The sequence below is a fragment of the Pseudoliparis swirei genome, chromosome 2 (assembly GCF_029220125.1).
Source record: "Pseudoliparis swirei isolate HS2019 ecotype Mariana Trench chromosome 2, NWPU_hadal_v1, whole genome shotgun sequence".
Taxonomy (NCBI): domain Eukaryota; kingdom Metazoa; phylum Chordata; class Actinopteri; order Perciformes; family Liparidae; genus Pseudoliparis; species Pseudoliparis swirei.
The window spans coordinates 15,283,723-15,302,536 of record NC_079389.1 but is presented as its reverse complement, the minus strand read 5'-3'; the positions used below and the strand labels follow the sequence as shown (position 1 = coordinate 15,302,536).

Below are 18,814 nucleotides of genomic sequence, written 5' to 3'. Positions count from 1 at the left end.
CATCATGATGTAAATATAAACTTCAAACATTTTAATACACATCATTTAAAAGCAAAGACATATAATTCAGACACCCCCACAGGAGTGTCGATTTGATTAAACTTACCAAACTCAATCTCCATGGAAAATTAAACATTCAATTTATCTTCATATGTCCAAAGTAATATGATCCAATGGGAGCCATAGTGTGATAGGGTTGGTTGCACTGCCATCTGTAGCCCATTAAAAATGATGTCATGATGGAATATCAGATTGATTTCTGAAGCTTATCAAAACTCAGAATTTCCCATTTTGTGGTTGATGACACTTAAACAAAATGTGTTTCAATCAAAACAATCAATTCATTTTTATTTTGCACAAGGTCAGATACAATCAAGAACTAATAATTGATATCAACATGATCATGTGAAATAAGTCATTTCCCACAGGCTAACAGTGTGTTACATTACTACATTGTACACTTTTAAACAATCACCCTTAAAACTACAAGTATGTTGTTAATCTGCTGCAAATGTCCCATTCACTATACGAACGTCGTCTTTTTAAGTAAGCTGATCTACGACTATCATTCCAAGGTTGTTGTTAAAGATTACTTTACCATTGGACTCCACGCTACAGTCTGGGTGCCGCAGTAACTCTAAAACACCAGCTTTCAGTTCAGAAGAGGCTGTCTTACTGAAATCTAGCACCTCCGTGAGAAAATCAAGCAGAAGCTCTCCTTTTTCATCCCCCTCGGTGAAACACTCGGTGATATCCATTTGAGATGGCAGCTCATAGCTCTGGTAGCTCACCCCCTTGGAGTCCAGGAGGCTTTTGAGGTCTCCAGTGGTCACATGCTGACTTATTTCTGAGCTACCGAGTTGGTTCCCGTAGGTCTGCCACAGCTTTCCCCAACCACTCTCACCTGGGGAAGATGACATGAAAACAGGATTTACAGTAAACATAGCTTAGGCTAAGCTTTTAGCCATATGGAGCTAAATCAGGTGCCATCAATATTTCTAAATAATAATAATAATACAGGGCTCTCAAGTGTCACGCATTGAGCGTGAGACTCACGCATTTCGGTCTTAAGTCACGCACTCCCGCCACACATTGTATTTCTCACGCTGAAAAAAACTTTCGGCTATTTAATGTTTTAATGTGCAGCAGCGCGCAAACATGAGCTGGCCGCGCTGCCCTCACAGTGGAGGAATCAAGCGCTCCCCTGGAGTTCTGCTGTGAGGAGCCACTTGTCAGCCAATCAAAAAAAGAAATGGGCTACACAATAGCCAATCAGAAAGAAAAACTTATCTTTTGTATCGGGGGGGTGCTGATGGAAATGTCACTCTTGCCTGTCTTCAAAACTTGAGAGCCCTGATAATAACAAAAACTTCCGCTGCACACATTTACCCACGTGCTAAAAATGTCCCTGTTGTTCGGTTAATGGTTCACAAATCTCACTCTCCCTTTAGAGGGTTTGAGATTATCAACACACTGCTCTGCGGAGAGGCATGTTGGCTTCATACTTTTAACACAGTTGAGCAATTTGGCCTGAATGGAAAACTATAATTGTTGGTACGTCATCAATTGATTACACACTGTGCAGTGCCGGTTGAAAACACGCCTGTTCAGAATAGGCTGAATCCACTCGTGGTGTTACTGCCTGCAGCTTTCTCCAGAACTGCTTATGAAAAATCACTTCACACTCCTTGCTGTGCTTCCTCTGGTCCTCAGCAATACTAAATTCAATACTATTCTAACTCAAAAGTTCCCCCAAGCACTTAAAAAACAGCTGTATGCTACTCACTTCTGAGCAAAGTGGTACTAAAAAGTAGAGCATGGATAATGAGAAGATGTATTTCTCTAGCAGTAAAGTTATAAGTTAGTTTGGAAAAAAACATGAATAATTTAAGTTGTAATGGCAAAGCCGCTTTTCATGTTTTCGCTCATCGACTCGTCAACGTGTTCAGGTTTAACATTATCCTGCATTGGTGTAACATTAACAGACTACAAACCAGATCCAGCAGCAAAAGTGAATCGCAATGCTTGTTAATTCAAAGTTTATTAATATTGAACAGGTCCAAATTCGACAAAATATGTATGTAATTTGCACTGAATATAAGTACGGCCGAGACTGATGGGAATGTGAGTATTTGTACAGGTATTTATTCATGATCTAAAGTGTGGAGCGTGAGAGTGCCACTAGATCACCAAAGTCATTAACATACATTTACATTACAAGAATGAATATCAGTATTATCCAATCCATCGTCTGAATGTTGAGATATTATACTGGTTAAGTAAATAATGTGCACTGTTGGGAGGCACCGGAGGAAAAGACAGAAGTAGGATGTATCTTCTGTGAACCATGAACATATGTATCATGAAAGTAGTATTTCTTTTTAGATCCGATACATTGTTAGTTTGAATACATCCACTGATTCCCTAATATGTACACAATATGTATCAGCACTATGCATACTGGCTCTATACAACAACACTAAGCCCAAGACTCAAGAGAGTAGGAAAAGATGAAATGTCTTGATAGTTTGAGATACAATCCACTCCCTTACCAGACACGAGGATGATAAGAAGCTTCCCATTCTTGTCCAGGAGACTCCTGAAAAAGCTCATGGTAGCTCCAGGACACTTCACATAGTACAGCATCTGTCGGTTTCACAACAGATAATGAGCTGGCATCTGGATTCATTGAGCACCCAATTATAACGTAATGCTAGACGGGTGTTCTAATGGGATTAATTGCTGTGGAGCACCACCGAATGAATATGACCTAGAAGTGTCACAAATACAGTTTGTGGGCCAGAAGCACTACGTTGGCAAAACACAAACCTGTATCATGTGAATGAAGTCAGCCTTCATAGTCATCTTTTTCACTTTCCAGTGCTCCTCAAACTCAATGGCTGTCATCTGGTTCCAGTTAAATTTGATGTAATCTAAACCTGGTTTCTGTGACACCAAAACTGCATCAATAGACACAAAACAGAGATAGGGAATTAGATGAAAACATCATGACACAATAATGTTACAACATCCAGATTGTTACTACATGTTGTTCTGTCTATCTCCATTTCATATAACAGGAAAGTATAATATAACTAATAAGACATTGCATTATTAATTACAATTACCTGTATTGCACAGTAATGGTAACACCGAAACATGATATTTCAGTGCATCCACTGACTATTATTATTTTAGGCAGTAACATTTACTTGTCACATTGTTGGAAGTAATGAATCTGTAAATCATTTTGATTAATTATATATTTTGCACCTCAGTTGAAGGAGTACTCCTCAGATTGAAGAGCAGACTTATTACATATTAGACCTCTGCCAACAACTTCTCCAGCATCAACTCAAATGCGAGCAGGAGAACACACTTTCCTTTGATGTCAGTAATTGGAAAGAAAACGTCCTTCCTCCAACCACAAGAGACTGGAGGTTCAGTGCAGAGTTTCAGCCAAAGAGTCTCAAGTGGCAATGCAGTTAATGTCTTCTGACATACAAGCCATGGACTGGAAACCAGTGAATGGTCAGTCAAGAAGGATGCCTGTCATTCCTAAAGCCAATCTATAAATTGCTTGAATTCAAAGTTACGGTTATCTGGGTTTAGTTCCGTGAATAAGATTATAGCTATGTTTAATTTTTTTATTCCATTCAGAAATTGTGTGTCTTTACTAATTAACCAACGTCTGCAGATAAAGTAAATCATTTATATTTGTTTATAAGTAACATTATTTTTCCTAATTATTTAATTACATCTTCTTTGTTTTGCCAGGAATAATTACTTTTTGGTTGTTGATTTGAATAAATAAAAAGTCTGTTGTAGCTATTTCATTTGACATTTGTATTTAGTTTTATTGTAAATTAATATTGTTTAATCATTGCTTATTTAGGTTATAATAGTTTTTTATGATTTGTGATTGTTGTTTAGATATATTTAGTTTTTGATTGGTTCACTGATTGGGTAACACTGGCCACCTGTGGGTATATGTCGGTGTGGGTAGCTTCAGGACCAGCATGCACCGGGGTGGCCTCTGGTTTTTTTAACAAAACATGTGAGGCAGTGTCAACATTATTGGATAAATGGCCACTTCAAAGTCTTTTTATTTATCCATGCCATGCATGGTAACATTTTGCTTCTCTGATTGCAAAGTTGACAAATCTGACCTTTATTATGTTTTAAAGTTACTGATGCAAATGAATAAAAGCAATTGTTCTCATCTAATCCTAGAACTGCCTGGTCAGATAATGGGTAAAATAATTAGAGCAACCATGTTATAACTAATTATATTAGTCTGCTGCCCTCTGAAGGCGTCAACCAGATACTTGGCATACCATCACAGTATCTGGTCAATATTCATCATAATATTGAATAGTTTCCTCCATTAATTATAGTTTTTTTTTTTTTTTTTCGTTAATTATTGGGCCGTTTGTTTTACCTGCAGTGAGTAGTTTTGTGTTTGTTTGATTGTATTTTGGTCACGAAGCAAAAGAATCTCTGCAATCCGACTCTTCATTGAAACTAATATCATTTTATCATTTATTATTATTATTTTCACCATAAAATCATGAAAATATATCATAAATCTACTTTTCATTTTGAGGGATCTTTTTCCCCCTCATTGGCTCATTGCAGACTTTCATGAGAATAATTATATCAACAATCAATTAACTTAATAAAAACACTCATAATTTTCACATTTGGCTAAAAACAAATGCAACTCAACAATTGTGATGTATCACAAACATACTTTCAGCCAGCCATAACCTTGTATTACAAGAATACATGTACACGTTTCCCAGAGTTGTGTTTTGAAATAATGAGGTGTGTTAATCACAATCCAGGAGTTCATTTGTGATGTGAACTTCTGTCAAACCTGCATTATTAACTTCCCGTGTATGTACTGCACTGCAATCTGTTCTGTAATCTGTTCTGTGTATATATGGCTTAAAGGTTTAGAACATCTCTTGGTTCGTGGTGATCGAGTTCCTCAGCAACGATCATATCTCACACCATTTTTCAGGCCAATGGTAATTTATGACATTCCTGGTAAACCATGATTACTGTAAACCATGATTACTGGCAATTAGTATTTGTTTTGCACACACAAACATAACATAATAAAACAATGTTGACACAGATTTTTTTATCATGTTTAAAACGTACTGAGCATTGATCTGTTCTTACTTTTTTGTTCAATTATAAATATTTGAACAACAATATATATCATTTGGAGCTTGTGGGTTTCAGTGTTAGTTTCAGATTCTTCTGAAAGGTGGATACTTTCTGACATGAGGGTTTGGACAGAGATGTGTGAACATGAATAATGACGTTAAACTAATGTGAATATACAGATACCGTATAAAGGTGTGTGGTGTGTGTGTGTGTGTGTGTGTGTGTATGAGGAAGATACATGTGAGCCCATAAAGACTGTACCTTTGTAGTTCTGCAGCTGAATGCTGCTGGGATCCACCACCTCGTTATCCACCGTCACCCCTGGGTGCTTCAGACGGAGCTCGGAGAGCATCTCGAGGTCAATCTCACCTAAAGGTTCCAATACAGTTTGTATTTCGAAAACCACCAATCTCTTCTAGTGACAATTGTGACCTACTCTCACCACACGAGCAAACCTGTTTCATAATAAAAACTAGAAAACTGCACTCGTAACGTGGGGATCTAGAGGTGTGTCTGCCTTGATTCAAAAGGTCAAAACCAGAGAGTTATCACTATGATATTTATTTCAATATCATTTAGTCATAGGCAGGTGATTTTGTTGTAGTTCTTATCAAAGCTGACAAGTTGTCATGTAAATCTAATCAAAGAAGCTGATCTGGACAGGTGAATCTGTCTGATTACATAGAACTATACCCTGTGGGGGAGTCGTCCATTTTACAGTCTATTAGAGAATCAGAACCCTTGCTTCATTGTGACACTGACGTGACAGCTCAGGTCAATTAAAAGAATTAGCATTGACATAAGTGAAGGGTAATAGCACTGGTGTATGGAGGACTCAAAATTACTTAAGTATAAATAAATAAATAAATAAATGAATAAATATAGGAATAAATAAATAAATGTTTAAATAAATGTATAAATAAATAAATGCTTAAATAAATAAATAAATGTATAAATAAATAAATGCTTAAATAAATGTATAAATAAATACAGGAATGAATAAATATAAGTTATAACTCAACAGGACATCATTACATAAATATATTTCTACATTTCTGTATTTCTTCATTTATTTATTTCTCTATTTACGTGTCCACACGTATTTCTTCATTTATTTATGTGTGACATTTACGTGTCCGTATATTCAAATGAGCTGGGGCGGTCCGAACCTCTGTCTAAAGCAGTGGTCACCAACCTTTTTGAGCCCAAGATCCCCGACCTCCGCCTTCATGACCGGCAAGATCTACCTATTGAGGCGTTGAGAGAAAACGACTGTCCAGACTGGACTTATGACTTTTTATTTGGCCTAATTGTCATTTTGGTCCAGCGTTCAAATTGATGTGACCAGGAACACAGAATTTAAGTGTAATATAACAAGTAAGATATTTGTTAACCGCACACAATATGAACAAGAAAAAACACATTTGCAATGAGCAGCTGGATAAACTACCAATATAAATGTTGTATTTATTTACATTTCGTTGCCTCTGTACCTGTACTCTAGCAATGACAATAAATTGAATCCAATCCAATTACAACACAACACTGACAACATGATCAGTCAGTGGAACTCATGTAAATTCAGCTCTCATCACAATGCCATCAAGCCATGTGACTCCAGTCAGTGTTATGGCTGTGACTGAACTCTGAGCTTGTAGTTAGTTCATAATCACAGACAGCCAGTCTGAGGCAGTATGTGAGCTGTCTGTCAGTCATCCAGCTCCTGGTCTTTGATTTGGTGATTTTCTCAACTCCACTGACGAGTTTTTCGGGGCCAAATTGGTATTCATGAAAGTTTTCTCATCTGGGATTGGTTCTGAACTCAGACCGTTGGTGATTACGTTCACATCAGCTCTACAGACATCCTCAGATTTAAATAATTTCCATAATAATAAATATGAGAATCACCATTTGTGACTCCTGCATCTGTCCCTTTTCAAATAATAGAATAAATACAATTGCAATCACTTTCAAGTAAACCAGATTGCTCTATCAGACAAGAAAAAAAAGCTCAATATTGAGCATTTGTTTTGAAGGACAACAGCAGAAAAGCCCAACTCACAGAGGTAAGACCTGGCAAGTCGCCAAGAATCTCGGCTGTCGCGCATGCGCAGGCGTAACCTATTAATGCCGTAACGTAAACATGTACACGAAGGTACAGGCATTTCAACATTTATTTATTGATGACTTAGTTTTATGTCGGTGTACTTTGAGCTTGTGTAATATGTGAAGTTATCAATAAAGGTCTTTCTGCATTTCCCCTGCGCCTCACCTGTAGTGGTACGTTCCCCTCTTTCGGGGCGCACAGCTGACAACACGGCTGTGTAAGCGAACCCGTTTTCAGGCGTTCATGAATCAGGCAGAGATCTTTTCTGACGTCAATCTTCCAGTCAGAAAGAAAACATTTCAGAAGACACTTCAGAAATTGTTCGAAAACAAGGAACAATGTGTTTCTGAATTTATTTTCATTTTATTTTGGAGATCGACAGGGAACGTCTCCGAGATCGACCGGTCGATCGCGATCGACGGGTTGGCGACCACTGGTCTAAAGCATGATTGGTCACAGGAGTGTGATGCACCTGGTGTGTTGTGCTCTCCTACTTCTGCCTGGCACATGACGCTGAAGTTGACTCGCTCAGCTCACCGTTAGCAGAAGTTAGCTTAGACAGCTTTTTGACTTCAGCCGTTTATCAATTCCAAGTACACTGAGGACAGACTCGTGTTCTTTTGGAGTCTGGTCATGAGAGTCCAGACTCTCGAGGACGCAGGATTGTCTTTCTGGTCTTGTGACGTCACCACATCAACTGTTCTTGCGCATGAATTTACTCCAATCATTCACTGTAAAATACTTTATAGTGGAGTAGAATTGCGGTATTCACTGTCGTTTGGCGTAGGCTACGAATAAACGGTCATAAATATACAACGTCTCGTAGCTTTCCTGACCTAGGGTCGCTACAATATGAAGTTATGAATCTTAACCCTCAGTCAAATTGACGTAACGTTATCTTTTAGTAAATAATGAACTCGTTGTGCTCTTTAGATCCTCCAAAACCTAATTATATCTCATGTTTAGCCGCTGCGGAGACGTCAGAGCCAGCGGAGCATTTAAAAAAGTCCTGCCGAGATCAGGCTTCTCTCGGCGGCCACACAGCGCGCTGAGCGCCCGGAGCTCAGTGGTCCCGCGAGCAGAACCTCAAATCTCCGTCGCATATCCTTATTAGGCTGAATCTCGATAAACCGACCACAGATTTGATGCTTAAACTACTAACTTCTCGGCTGAAAACATCCTTAAATTACATTCCGTTACTCAACAACAGTAGTATTTAGAATGTACAGACAAGAATGCATAATAAACGCTGTTCGTCTACAGATCCAAGTGCTAGGGATCGATTGCTTCTGTCTTGCTCCCTGACTTGACCAATCCTGTTCAACAATGAGGTTCGGACCGCCCAGCTCATTTGAATATACGGACACGCAAATGTCACACATAAATAAATGAGGAAATACGTGTGGACACATAAATAGAGATATAAATAAATGAAGAAATACAGAAATGTAGAAATACATGTATTTAATGATGTCCTGTTGAGTTATAACTTATATTTATTAATTTCTGTATTTATACATTTATTCTTGTATTTATTTCGGTATTTATACATTTATTTAAGCATTTATTTATTTATTCCTGTATTTATACATTTATTTAAGCATTTATTTATTTATTCTTGTATTTATTTATGCATTTATTTATTTATTCATACTTAAGTCATTTTAAGTCCTCCATACTGGTGGGCACATATTGTAGTGCGTTGGTTCAAGAACATAGTATGCAAGTTATCATTATTGCAATAAAAAACACAGACTAGTTGGTCCCTTTGTCTGCAACTAAGGTTCAAGCTTAATCGGACCACAGGATGGATCTATACAAACGCTTGGCAGCAATAAGAAGGGCAAAGGTCTTTACGGCTATGACCATAAATGACAGCCCATAAATGACAGCAGACCAATAGGAAGGTACAATGGGCCGATTCATCGACGCCCCCTCACTTTCGGGTTACTGTGTCACAGTCCCACAGCACAGAAATTAAGTTCAACAGTAAAAATATGTCCTACAGCGTGTGCACTTACCATCTCCACTCCCAACTCCTATGACATTCAGGTGGGACTTTCCATTTCCAATGCTGAGGGGAGAGCAGAAAAGCACTTTGATTCTTCTGAACAGTCAAGTCTTTAAATTCACATCCTCAAACTCTCCCGAATGTGGGACACATTTTTAGGGCTTGTAACTGTCAATTTGGCCTGACACGGGTGCGATGTTCTGGGACGGCGTGTGAGGCAGATCACACTTTTTAATTCACTTGTGGGGTACATCTCTCCAGGTTCCTCTCTGGTGTGTCACAGGGTTTGGTTCTCTTTAGCATGCCCAAACTTATATCAACATAGACAACATGCAAGAAAAGAAAACCTTCCACAATCAATGCCAATCACATTCACACACCTTGTTCAGCTGGTTCATCTTTGTACTCTATGCTCGTCGTTAATTATTTGGTTTGGTGGGCATAACGGTAACAAACGGCATGATAACACTTGTATAATAGAACAACAAAACATTATATTTGAGTACATACAAGTTATGTTGATTAATTCTATCCGTGCTTCACGTCCTCACACCGTATTTTATCAATTTTATTTCCTGACATACTTGACAGTGTAATTGGTTGAGGTGTGTACACTGCTCCTTCTTTTTCTGATTACATCTGAAGAAAGAAACTTATTTCAGCCTCGGGACAACCTCACATAACAACACTTCCCAGACTTGTGTTTGGGAAATAATGAGAGGTGGAGGAATCAGTCTTATTTTTATCTGTCGTGTTAATAACATTTCAGGTGGTAAATGGAAGTGAAATATTGTTTCTCCCAATCTGCCTTCTTCTACACTGCTTATTAACTTTTATTGTATTCTGTTCTGCATTATGTTCCCTAAGGGTTGAGACCATCTCTAGGTTTATGGCAATCTGGTTAATCAGCAACATTCATATCACAACACAAGGTAAAGTTCATGGCAATAAGTGTTTGATGCGCACACTCCCCCCCCCCCCCCCCATGCACACACACACATGCACACACACACACAAAACTGTTCCCTAGTTCCTAATATATTACATTGTATAGCATCATATTGGATATGACATCTATTATATTTGTAATGATGTGGTCATGTGGCTTCACTCATAACACGTGTGTGTGTGTGTCTGTGTGTGTGTGTGTGTGTGAGTGTGTGTGTGTGGCAGATTACCTGGCCAGTATATCTGGCAGCATATTGTGGATGAAGTCCCGCATACACTGATGCTCAGAGGAGCGCTCCAGAAAAAGATGGAAGCATTTCTGGTATCTGCTATCATCACTAACCAGACTCGTCAGTGGAGACGCCATGGCAAATAAACTGGCAAAAAATGAATAAATCAGAGAGCATTTCCACCAACAAAGAAGGCCGTTTCAATTTGCTTTATTAATTTAGTATAAACAGAGTAGCTGTTGTCAAGCTTATGGTACTGTGACACAAATAAAGAGTTTTGCAGTCAGATGTATCATCAACATTCACTGTAACTCCGAATTCAATTGAACCAACAGGTTGTGACGTCATTGGACGTCGTTTTCCTGCTGCTCCTCGAACTTCCTTATTCCACTCACTTTATTTACACAAATATGTATTATAGTTTAACAAATATTCCCTTTTCTCATAACACAATGCAGCCATTGTTAGATTGATTGTTGTTCAATCATCTGCTTTGCCTTCTGCTCTCAGTGATTTGAACCGGAAATGTGCACAACCACAATCCGTCGGATCGAGCAACCGGAACCACGTCTCGGTGCAGCGGCGGAGAACAAACAACAGCCGCACACACAGATCGATACGGAGTCCGTCGCGTCCGATCGATGTGCTGAACGCGATCGGTGACGTCACAGTTGTCTCTTTTTGTCACTATAATTGTGCACGTGTTGTTTAAACTACACTTACTGAGGCAAACCGCGACAGCGTTCACTTACATGTGGTGCAGCAGCTGGGAGTCCGGAGAGGTCTGCGGGCTGGAACCTCCCACCGGCGCGAGCCTCCCGACTCCCTGAGACGCGTCAGAGCCGCCCGGGGCTGACACGCTGCACGTTAACGACAAGCGACATTACAATCCGTTGAGAAAAACAAACATTCAAGAATTTACAGGTTAAAAAAAAAAAAAACCGTCTGCTTTGTTTGCACATTGTTAAATTATCCTCAGCAAACATTCAAGAGCAAACAAAGGCTTATTGGGGAGATTAGTCTCAGTTTTAATATCTGTAAGTCAATAAAGTGGCTATATCAGCCTGGCAGCGTGATTGTGTGTGACTTTGTGATGTGATTCAAGTCTCAGCAAGCTGCTTTTTTCACTGCATGAACTGATGCCGGACCGATTTTTTAAAAGTCGAAGACATTAATTTTAGCATGCTTAAAATGGATCAGCAGACATGTGGGGTAGGCTATGGCATCGATGCTCTAAAACATTACAATACTTAAGGCAGATGGGATTCGGTAGCCTCTATACATTCTAACGCAGGATGATCAGTTTGAGATTAAAACAAGACATGCTTATGGGAAAGATTATGAGGGAAATGTTTCTCGGCATGTCTATGTCCCCCAGACTACCCGGTTGTTATAACGTCAGACAGGAAATAGACCAGTAACCCAAATCGGATCGTAATTAGGCCACACAACATATGTGATCATATTTTAATCCAGGGAGTGAATGCTGGGAGGAGATTTTAGTCAGATAATATTTAGTAGCCTGAAGTTCAGAATGTAATTGATTAGACTCTAACATTTCCATTTGTTGACATGTGCCCCTGCTGTGAACATTTCTCAAGGACATCAGTGCATTCAGTCCATTCATTGTCTCATGTGATGACCCCAGCACCTATCTTGTTGTTGGACATCTTTTCTGTAATTCACACAATATCACCAATTTGACAATTAAAACATATTTTCTTGAAACAAGTGATTTTATTTTTGGTTTACGTTATGCCACTATCTAAAAACAGGGATGAACAGGAATGTAGACATCATAACTTCTCCAACTTAAAGAACAATATTTTTCATTGGAACATTTTATTTTTCTGGCATTTTTTCGTAACATTTGGCTTATATAGACTATCCATATGGACTATATAGCCAGAACATGAACTAAAACTAGGACACTTGGCCATATTATTATTATTTTCCCTCCCTTCATTGGCTCAGAGTTCAAGCCAGGCTGAACTTCAAAGGGCCTTTATGAGCATGCTCATAAAGCATCTTATCTATCCAACCTCATTGCGCTCCATGTGCCACCTCCTTGCTTTCAGCAGATCACAAGGTGCTAATCTTCAAATATCAAGGAAAACTTAATAGAAACATTGAGTAAAGACCGAGAAAACACTCCGGCTCGTTCGTCGTCCCCAGAGTGTAAAACCTAGAAGACAAGCTAGTGGACAGAAAGGTATTCCTCTAGCTTCGCTTCTTTGGATTGAACCTATACTGTCTACTGTTGCAACTGATGAAGCAGAAATTGTTGTTGAGATATTTAATTCTTTATCAACGTGGTGGATCAACCTACAGACCAGCATTGCCTTAACAAGCCCAGTGCTTTTTGTTTTATAGCAGTTAAATAAGAGGGGAAACAACTCAATCAGGCAGAACTGGATTAAGAATACTACCCATTCCCAAAACCCAAACCTCCCCCTAAAACCTCAACATAGTTTTGCCTGTGGTAATTCACTAACGTCAAAGGCTGCTGTTTCATATCGCAGACATTTAATTTATTGATGAATATTGACTGCTGCAGGCATTTACACCCGTTTGTCCATTACACCTTGATGTTAGTAGTATGAAGATAAGAAGGCTCATGCAGATCCAGAGGCCTAAGATCCAGCTGGTGACATTGCTTTTCTTATTCCCTGTTCCTGCCTTTCTTCGGCATCAAAAATGAATGTTCAGCGAAAGCTACATTCTATGAATATAAATACAGTCCAAAAATCATTCAGTATTTTCTTTTGGCAAATACAGTCATAAACAATATTCAGTTTGGAAAGACAAAATATCACCAGCAAAGTGATGAAAACGGCAAGAATGTCATCACTGTGCCAACAGTAATACATCCTGAAAAACATTCATCACTTGAAAAGGTTAGGTATTTTTGTTCAATATTCATGAAGCTCTCCGATAGGCACACGGCATTGTATTATATTATCCGGCTTGGATCGTGATTAAAACTAGACACCGTTATTGTTTAAAAGTCAATCACTGAAACTTGCAAATATGTCTCAAGAGCTACTAAAATGATATGAATTGGACAAGACAAGATCCGCTCTTGTCTTTTTCACCCAAAGCATGCCGAGCGTTTGATTTCAACCGTTTCTTAAACAAAAGTGACAGTCTTTAATGCATGGGTTTAATGAGACAAGACTTTTAAACACTTTCACTTACAACCTGCGAGCATCCTGCGACTATCGGAGGGGGAATCTGACTGCAGGGCAAGACAAATCTTATCAGCTGCTTATATTTTCTGGACTCTGCCGGGTAGCCGGCATCAGCAATTACAATTTGAGTCAAGGAGCCGATGAAGATCACAGCAGGACGAGAGCATCTCTCTCACAAAGATGTCCCTCCCTTTGAACCCTGAAAATGTGCAAAGGAAAGAGTGCCGCGTTATATTTTCACATGGTTCCACAATTTATTTGCATTTTTGTCCAGCTCTCCATGTACACACAATAGTAACACAAATAGCAAGGGACTGTAAACAATAGGGGAAATACTTTTTGATTTTCTTGGATACAACCTAATAGAATCAGGTCAGAAGTTGGCTGTTCTTTGTTGTATTATGGAAATGTAGCCAGATAACTTGTTTATTAGTTGATCCTGCTATCTAAACATGATGTCACTGTTGGATTTCACATTGACTTCACATGTACCATACTGTATGTCCCTTTGTTGGCCAAATATTAGAAAAAGAAACTACTCTCAAATGTTTGGCAACTTGTAAAACAGAATCTTTTCTGTTTTACAAGTTTACAAGGAGCACTTTCTGCCAAAATGGATCAAGCATGCTTACATACAATCAGCTGTGTAAATACAATTGTTACAACATGTAGCAACTATATTTACAAGGAGCACTTTCTGCCAAAATGGATCAAGCATGTTTACATACAATCAGCTGTGTAAATACAATTGTTACAACATGTAGCAACTATATTTGAACCAGCATTACGATTATAGAGTCACTGGTAAAATACATTCAAAAGGAGGTCAGATTACACAAGACCAAATGTTCAGTTTGTGGAGGCAGAAAGAGAAACAGCGTTCAATACCAACACCACCAAGTATTAGAAATGTAATTCTCAACTGGGCCGTATGGATAATGCACTGGAGGATGCATGTTTAAAATATACCCAATGTGTGCATTTATGGTCGAATAAGACGCTTTACAAGAACACATGGATGTCTTGTACTGTAAGTGGAAATCTGAAACAATTTCAGGGCTGAATAAAAGAAAAGCTGTTACTTTTGTGCATGAGCAAGAGAAAGAGAAATATGATATAATATACTGAACTAATGTGTGCTTTGACATATTTGGTATGACTGGTCTTTCATGAAAAGAGAAGAAAAACTAGTTTCTCACCTTGCTCTCTCAGCTTTGTGTGTGGATGTTATAAGTGATGTACAAATGCAATGAAGTGTGACATCCTTTTGAAAGAATTAAAGCCTATCTGCTCTAAAAAAAACACTGTGATCTATATTATTGGTAATCTCTGTTATTGTATCTGCTTTGGTGATCAGTGCATTTTTGTTTTGCATTTGTTGAACAAGTGTGTATGAGGTATGATCTTTATCATGCTGGTATTTCATAATTTGCATTAAAGGTCTGTTTTCTGTTCATTCTCAGACTGACCAACCAGATGTAGTCTGTGCGTAGAAGGCTGCAATTGGCTGCCAGCTGGGATCCTCCTCCCACTATCCATTCTGCATTCTGTGCTTGGTCCAAGATGATTGTGATTAGTTTAAAGAAATACAAACAAGCCAGAGTGTCGTCCCCCCTATAGCAGAATGACAATGTGTGGAGCCAGACCTTTCTTTAGCCCTGACACAGCGCTGTGGAGATTGGTTTGACTACGCAACACTAGTTTATTCGTAACTGCCATCAATCAGGGCGAAATTCCACAAATTTCCCTTTTTTTCAAAATTTAGTCATCTATGCGATTCAGGGAGGACAAATGACCGCATCATTGAAGAGTTAAACTCAAGGAAAACCTGCTTCTGGATTCCACATATTCACAACATGTCATCAACAGAACACAGTCTGACAGCAACAACTCGCATGACAATTAAAACATTAAAAAAGTCGTTTGAAAGAAAAAACTAACGTGAATCAGCACTAATGTAGTGCATAGAGCATTCTCAGAAAAAGAAAAAAAAGGCTGTTCGTTTAGCCGCAAAGGCGAGTGACATTTCTTTTCACAAAGATCCAGCACTGATGAGACAAAGTCAAACGCCAAATGTTTTATTGTTTTGTCTTTGAATGTCACGAGCGACTGCTGACTCCAGAGGATTTGTTTTCCTCACGACACAAATACCAGACAAATATCCAGCTGGTTCCTCTGATTCACAAAAACACCCGTGGATCCAGTTTGTCTTTAGGAGTCTTCATGACTTGTTGGTGGCAACCAGTGCTGTAAATTGCAATGGGTTAAAAAAAGAAACTAGAGATCCATTTGTTACCTACGTCTGGAGGCCTTTTGTCTCATTTGCACCATGGTCGGCTTTGGTTCCTCTTCTTCGGGGAGGAAAGTTGTCCGATATTCCAAAATTCCGGTCCACATTGCCCTCAGCAGCAAATCAGGTGCAATCGTCGTTATCTGGTCTGCTGCATTTTTTTTTCTCGCATTACAGTTGGCACTACAGCAAATAATCACCCAGCTCCAGCCGGCCAACAGTCGGCTGCATGTGATGGACGCGCTCGCTAACAAACAGAACGTCGTCTGGAGTCTGTCTGGGGCCGAACACGTCTTGTGACGTACAGCCGCCTCACATATCTATGTCACCATCGTAGGCCAGGGTCAAGGGCTTCTGCGGCGGAGGAGACGTCTTCGTAGATTTCGACGGCTTGCTGAAATAAATAGACAAGAAAGAAAAGTTGACAGTGTATCTGACTTGGCAGCACAGGGCAGCCGGACCTGATTGCAGTCGTTACAAATAATTCCATTATCTGATAGCAGCTGCACACAGCAGACACAATACTGTGAGGCATATAACTCATACTTGACAGGGTTATTTTCGAGGAGAGCAGTTGGTTAAGAATAAGCTTCATTGTTTGGCCTCTTTCTCACTTATAAAGTGTGTGGCCTACACTGGTGCTTTTGTTCTTGTGCATTGTGCAGGAGAAATCTCCAGAAGTCAATAAAGTACATACCAAACCAGGAAGGATAATGCAATAATGAAGAGAATGAAGATGAATCCAACAGCAGTCACGGCGTAAACCCACAGCTTTACTCTTCCATCTGTGCAATCAAAAAGCAGTTTTAATACAGAGTGTTCAATATATTTACGTCGACATCTTCCGTCTGGAGCTCTTTTTTCCTCTCGCATTTTAGAATAAGGAGCAGTTCTGTTCTCTTTTAAAACATACTGCAGAGGAGCGAGTTGAATGTCTTGACATTTTTATGGTTAACTGAGCTATTTTCCTCTTCAGAGTAAAAGACATCGGCCTAAAATGGATTCCATCTCCGGCCCAGTGATCCCTGAGCTACAAAGGGAGGGATGATCTCTGGCTCACTGGTCTAGCTGTAAAGATGATTTCCATTTCAGTACCTGGGCCAACAGGTCTTAAGGTCCACTCACTAAAGAGGTCCTGGGCCTTAGACGGTCCGGGTTTTAATCTTCCAGAGTTGGTTTTCACATCAGCTTTCTTGTTGGTGTCCACCCCCGGGGTTCTGGTGCAGTAGTCCAAGAAGCCGTGCGTGGTCATAACTTCAGTGTAACCCTTCTCACACCCACACACTCCGCTCTGCATTGGGGGAGCACATCATGTCATTTTCATTAATTGCGTTGTAACTTTGTTAACAATGTTCATCTGTACACATGACATCTATTACTTCTGTCCATTCAGGGAGAGGGATCCTCCTCTGTTGCTCTCCTGAAGGGCTTTTCCCTTTTTTCCCTGTGAAAGGGTTTTTTCTGGGTTTTTTGGGGAGTTTTTCCGATGTGAGGTCCTGGGACAGGGATGTCAATGTGTACAGACTGCAAAGCCCTCTGAAGCAAATTTGTAATTTGTGATTTTGGGCTATACAAAATATACTGAGTTAAAAATGTAATTGAACTTCATTTAAAGACAATTGTCTCTTTCCCATCGTTTCAAAACATTACTGCTTACAATCCAGTCTGCCATGCAAAGACACTACTCTGCTTTACTCGACTCTTTTTATATAATGCATCCTTAACGCAGGTTGATTCATCCCAACCTCCTAAGTGGGTAGATTACAACAGCATTTCCCAGATTCTAAAACAAGATACAAATGAGCCCCAGCACGCACACGCACACACACACACACACCTACACACACACACACACACACACACACACACACACACACACACACACACACACACACACACACACACACACACACACACACACACACACACACACACACACACACACACACACACACACACACACAGGAGCCAAATGCAATACAGTTGCTCCCAGCATTCAAATTATGTCCTTTAATTTGAAATATATTCTCAGGCATTTTATCTGCATCTAACTGCTTTGAAACCAAAACACTTTAAATGCTTCTTAATCTGAGGTTGGGGCTCTCTGTGTTTGCTCAGTAATCATAAGGTTGCAGGTTTCAAATCCGAGCCAGGTCTAATTTCTTTCCCTGGGCTCATAACTGCAGCCCACTGCTCCTTAATAACTAAGGATGGGTTAAATGCAGAGAAGGATTTCCCCACGGGGATAAATAAAAGTGTACATTTCTTTCTTAAGTCAGTGCTGCACTGTGGAGTGCAGTTACGTTGATGGTGCTCTAAGGGGCAGTAACACTTCAAGCTGAGGCTATATTCTTTGTCATTTTTATAGAAGCCTGTGAGCAGTTCCCCTCCATTAAGCTGAAATCGCTAATTGACACAGACAATTGACCCATTCATTTCTATTAATAGATTCATAGAATGTCTGTTCTTGATAATTAGAAACGTAATTTGTCAAAATCCATTTACCTAGAATGTGGGACCAGCAGGAAACTGCAAAACGCACTGATAATTACACAGATCCCAGCTGCCTGATCAAATCGCGACGATCTTACCGGTGTGCAGTGCGAGAAGGGTTTGGTGCACGGAGGATGGCAGTGTCTGACTGTGGTCGGCCTTTTCTGCAGGAAACACCCCCCTAAAGGAAGACAACAGGTTCTTATTCTTCATTTCGCCATTGATCACTAAATGCATGTACTGTCACACCTGATTAATGGGCTCCGTTGCCTATCAGAGTTTGTGATCAATTTGTGAACATTTTAAATCCAACATGGAAAATTGCATGTCAAAATATCAAAGAGTAATGCCTTGGGATCTTGCCTT

The 18,814-nt window shown here is 39.5% G+C and overlaps 2 protein-coding genes across 4 annotated transcripts in view; both read right to left on the bottom strand.

Moving 5' to 3' along the window:
• Positions 1-331: 331 nt before the first annotated feature.
• Positions 332-11,302, bottom strand: LOC130206687 (histamine N-methyltransferase-like). The gene is made up of 7 exons (XM_056434762.1): positions 11,227-11,302; positions 10,475-10,621; positions 9,307-9,359; positions 5,440-5,547; positions 2,830-2,960; positions 2,553-2,646; positions 332-904 (listed from the first exon to the last, which is right to left on the bottom strand). Exons 2-7 carry the CDS (start codon positions 10,609-10,611, stop codon positions 543-545), a joined length of 885 nt encoding a protein of 294 aa, XP_056290737.1. The 5' UTR covers positions 10,612-10,621; positions 11,227-11,302; the 3' UTR covers positions 332-542.
• A 2,592-nt stretch (positions 11,303-13,894) lies between these two features.
• Positions 13,895-18,814, bottom strand: part of thsd7ba (thrombospondin, type I, domain containing 7Ba) — a 123,570-nt gene continuing 118,650 nt past the window's right edge. For 2 of the 3 annotated variants that reach the window (XM_056434712.1, XM_056434705.1), the window contains 4 exons: positions 18,547-18,629; positions 17,051-17,246; positions 16,653-16,740; positions 13,895-16,349 (listed from right to left, as the gene is read on the bottom strand). In XM_056434712.1, coding sequence (XP_056290687.1) covers positions 16,268-16,349; positions 16,653-16,740; positions 17,051-17,246; positions 18,547-18,629 — 449 coding nt within the window. In that variant the 3' untranslated portion in view covers positions 13,895-16,267. The remainder of the gene's footprint in view (positions 16,350-16,652; positions 16,741-17,050; positions 17,247-18,546; positions 18,630-18,814) is intronic. The other variant, XM_056434718.1, reaches the window with a different exon arrangement.

Excerpts from the sequence above, each read along its gene's own strand:
- LOC130206687 (XM_056434762.1), bottom strand. The coding sequence starts at position 10,611 with ATGGCGTCTCCACTGACGAGTCTGGTTAGTGATGATAGCAGATACCAG. Across the intron at positions 5,548-9,306 it reads AGGAGTTGGGAGTGGAGATG|GTGAGATTGACCTCGAGATG; the intron begins GTAAGTGCACAC and ends TGGAACCTTTAG. Across the intron at positions 2,961-5,439 it reads TCAGCTGCAGAACTACAAAG|TTTTGGTGTCACAGAAACCA; the intron begins GTACAGTCTTTA and ends CTATTGATGCAG.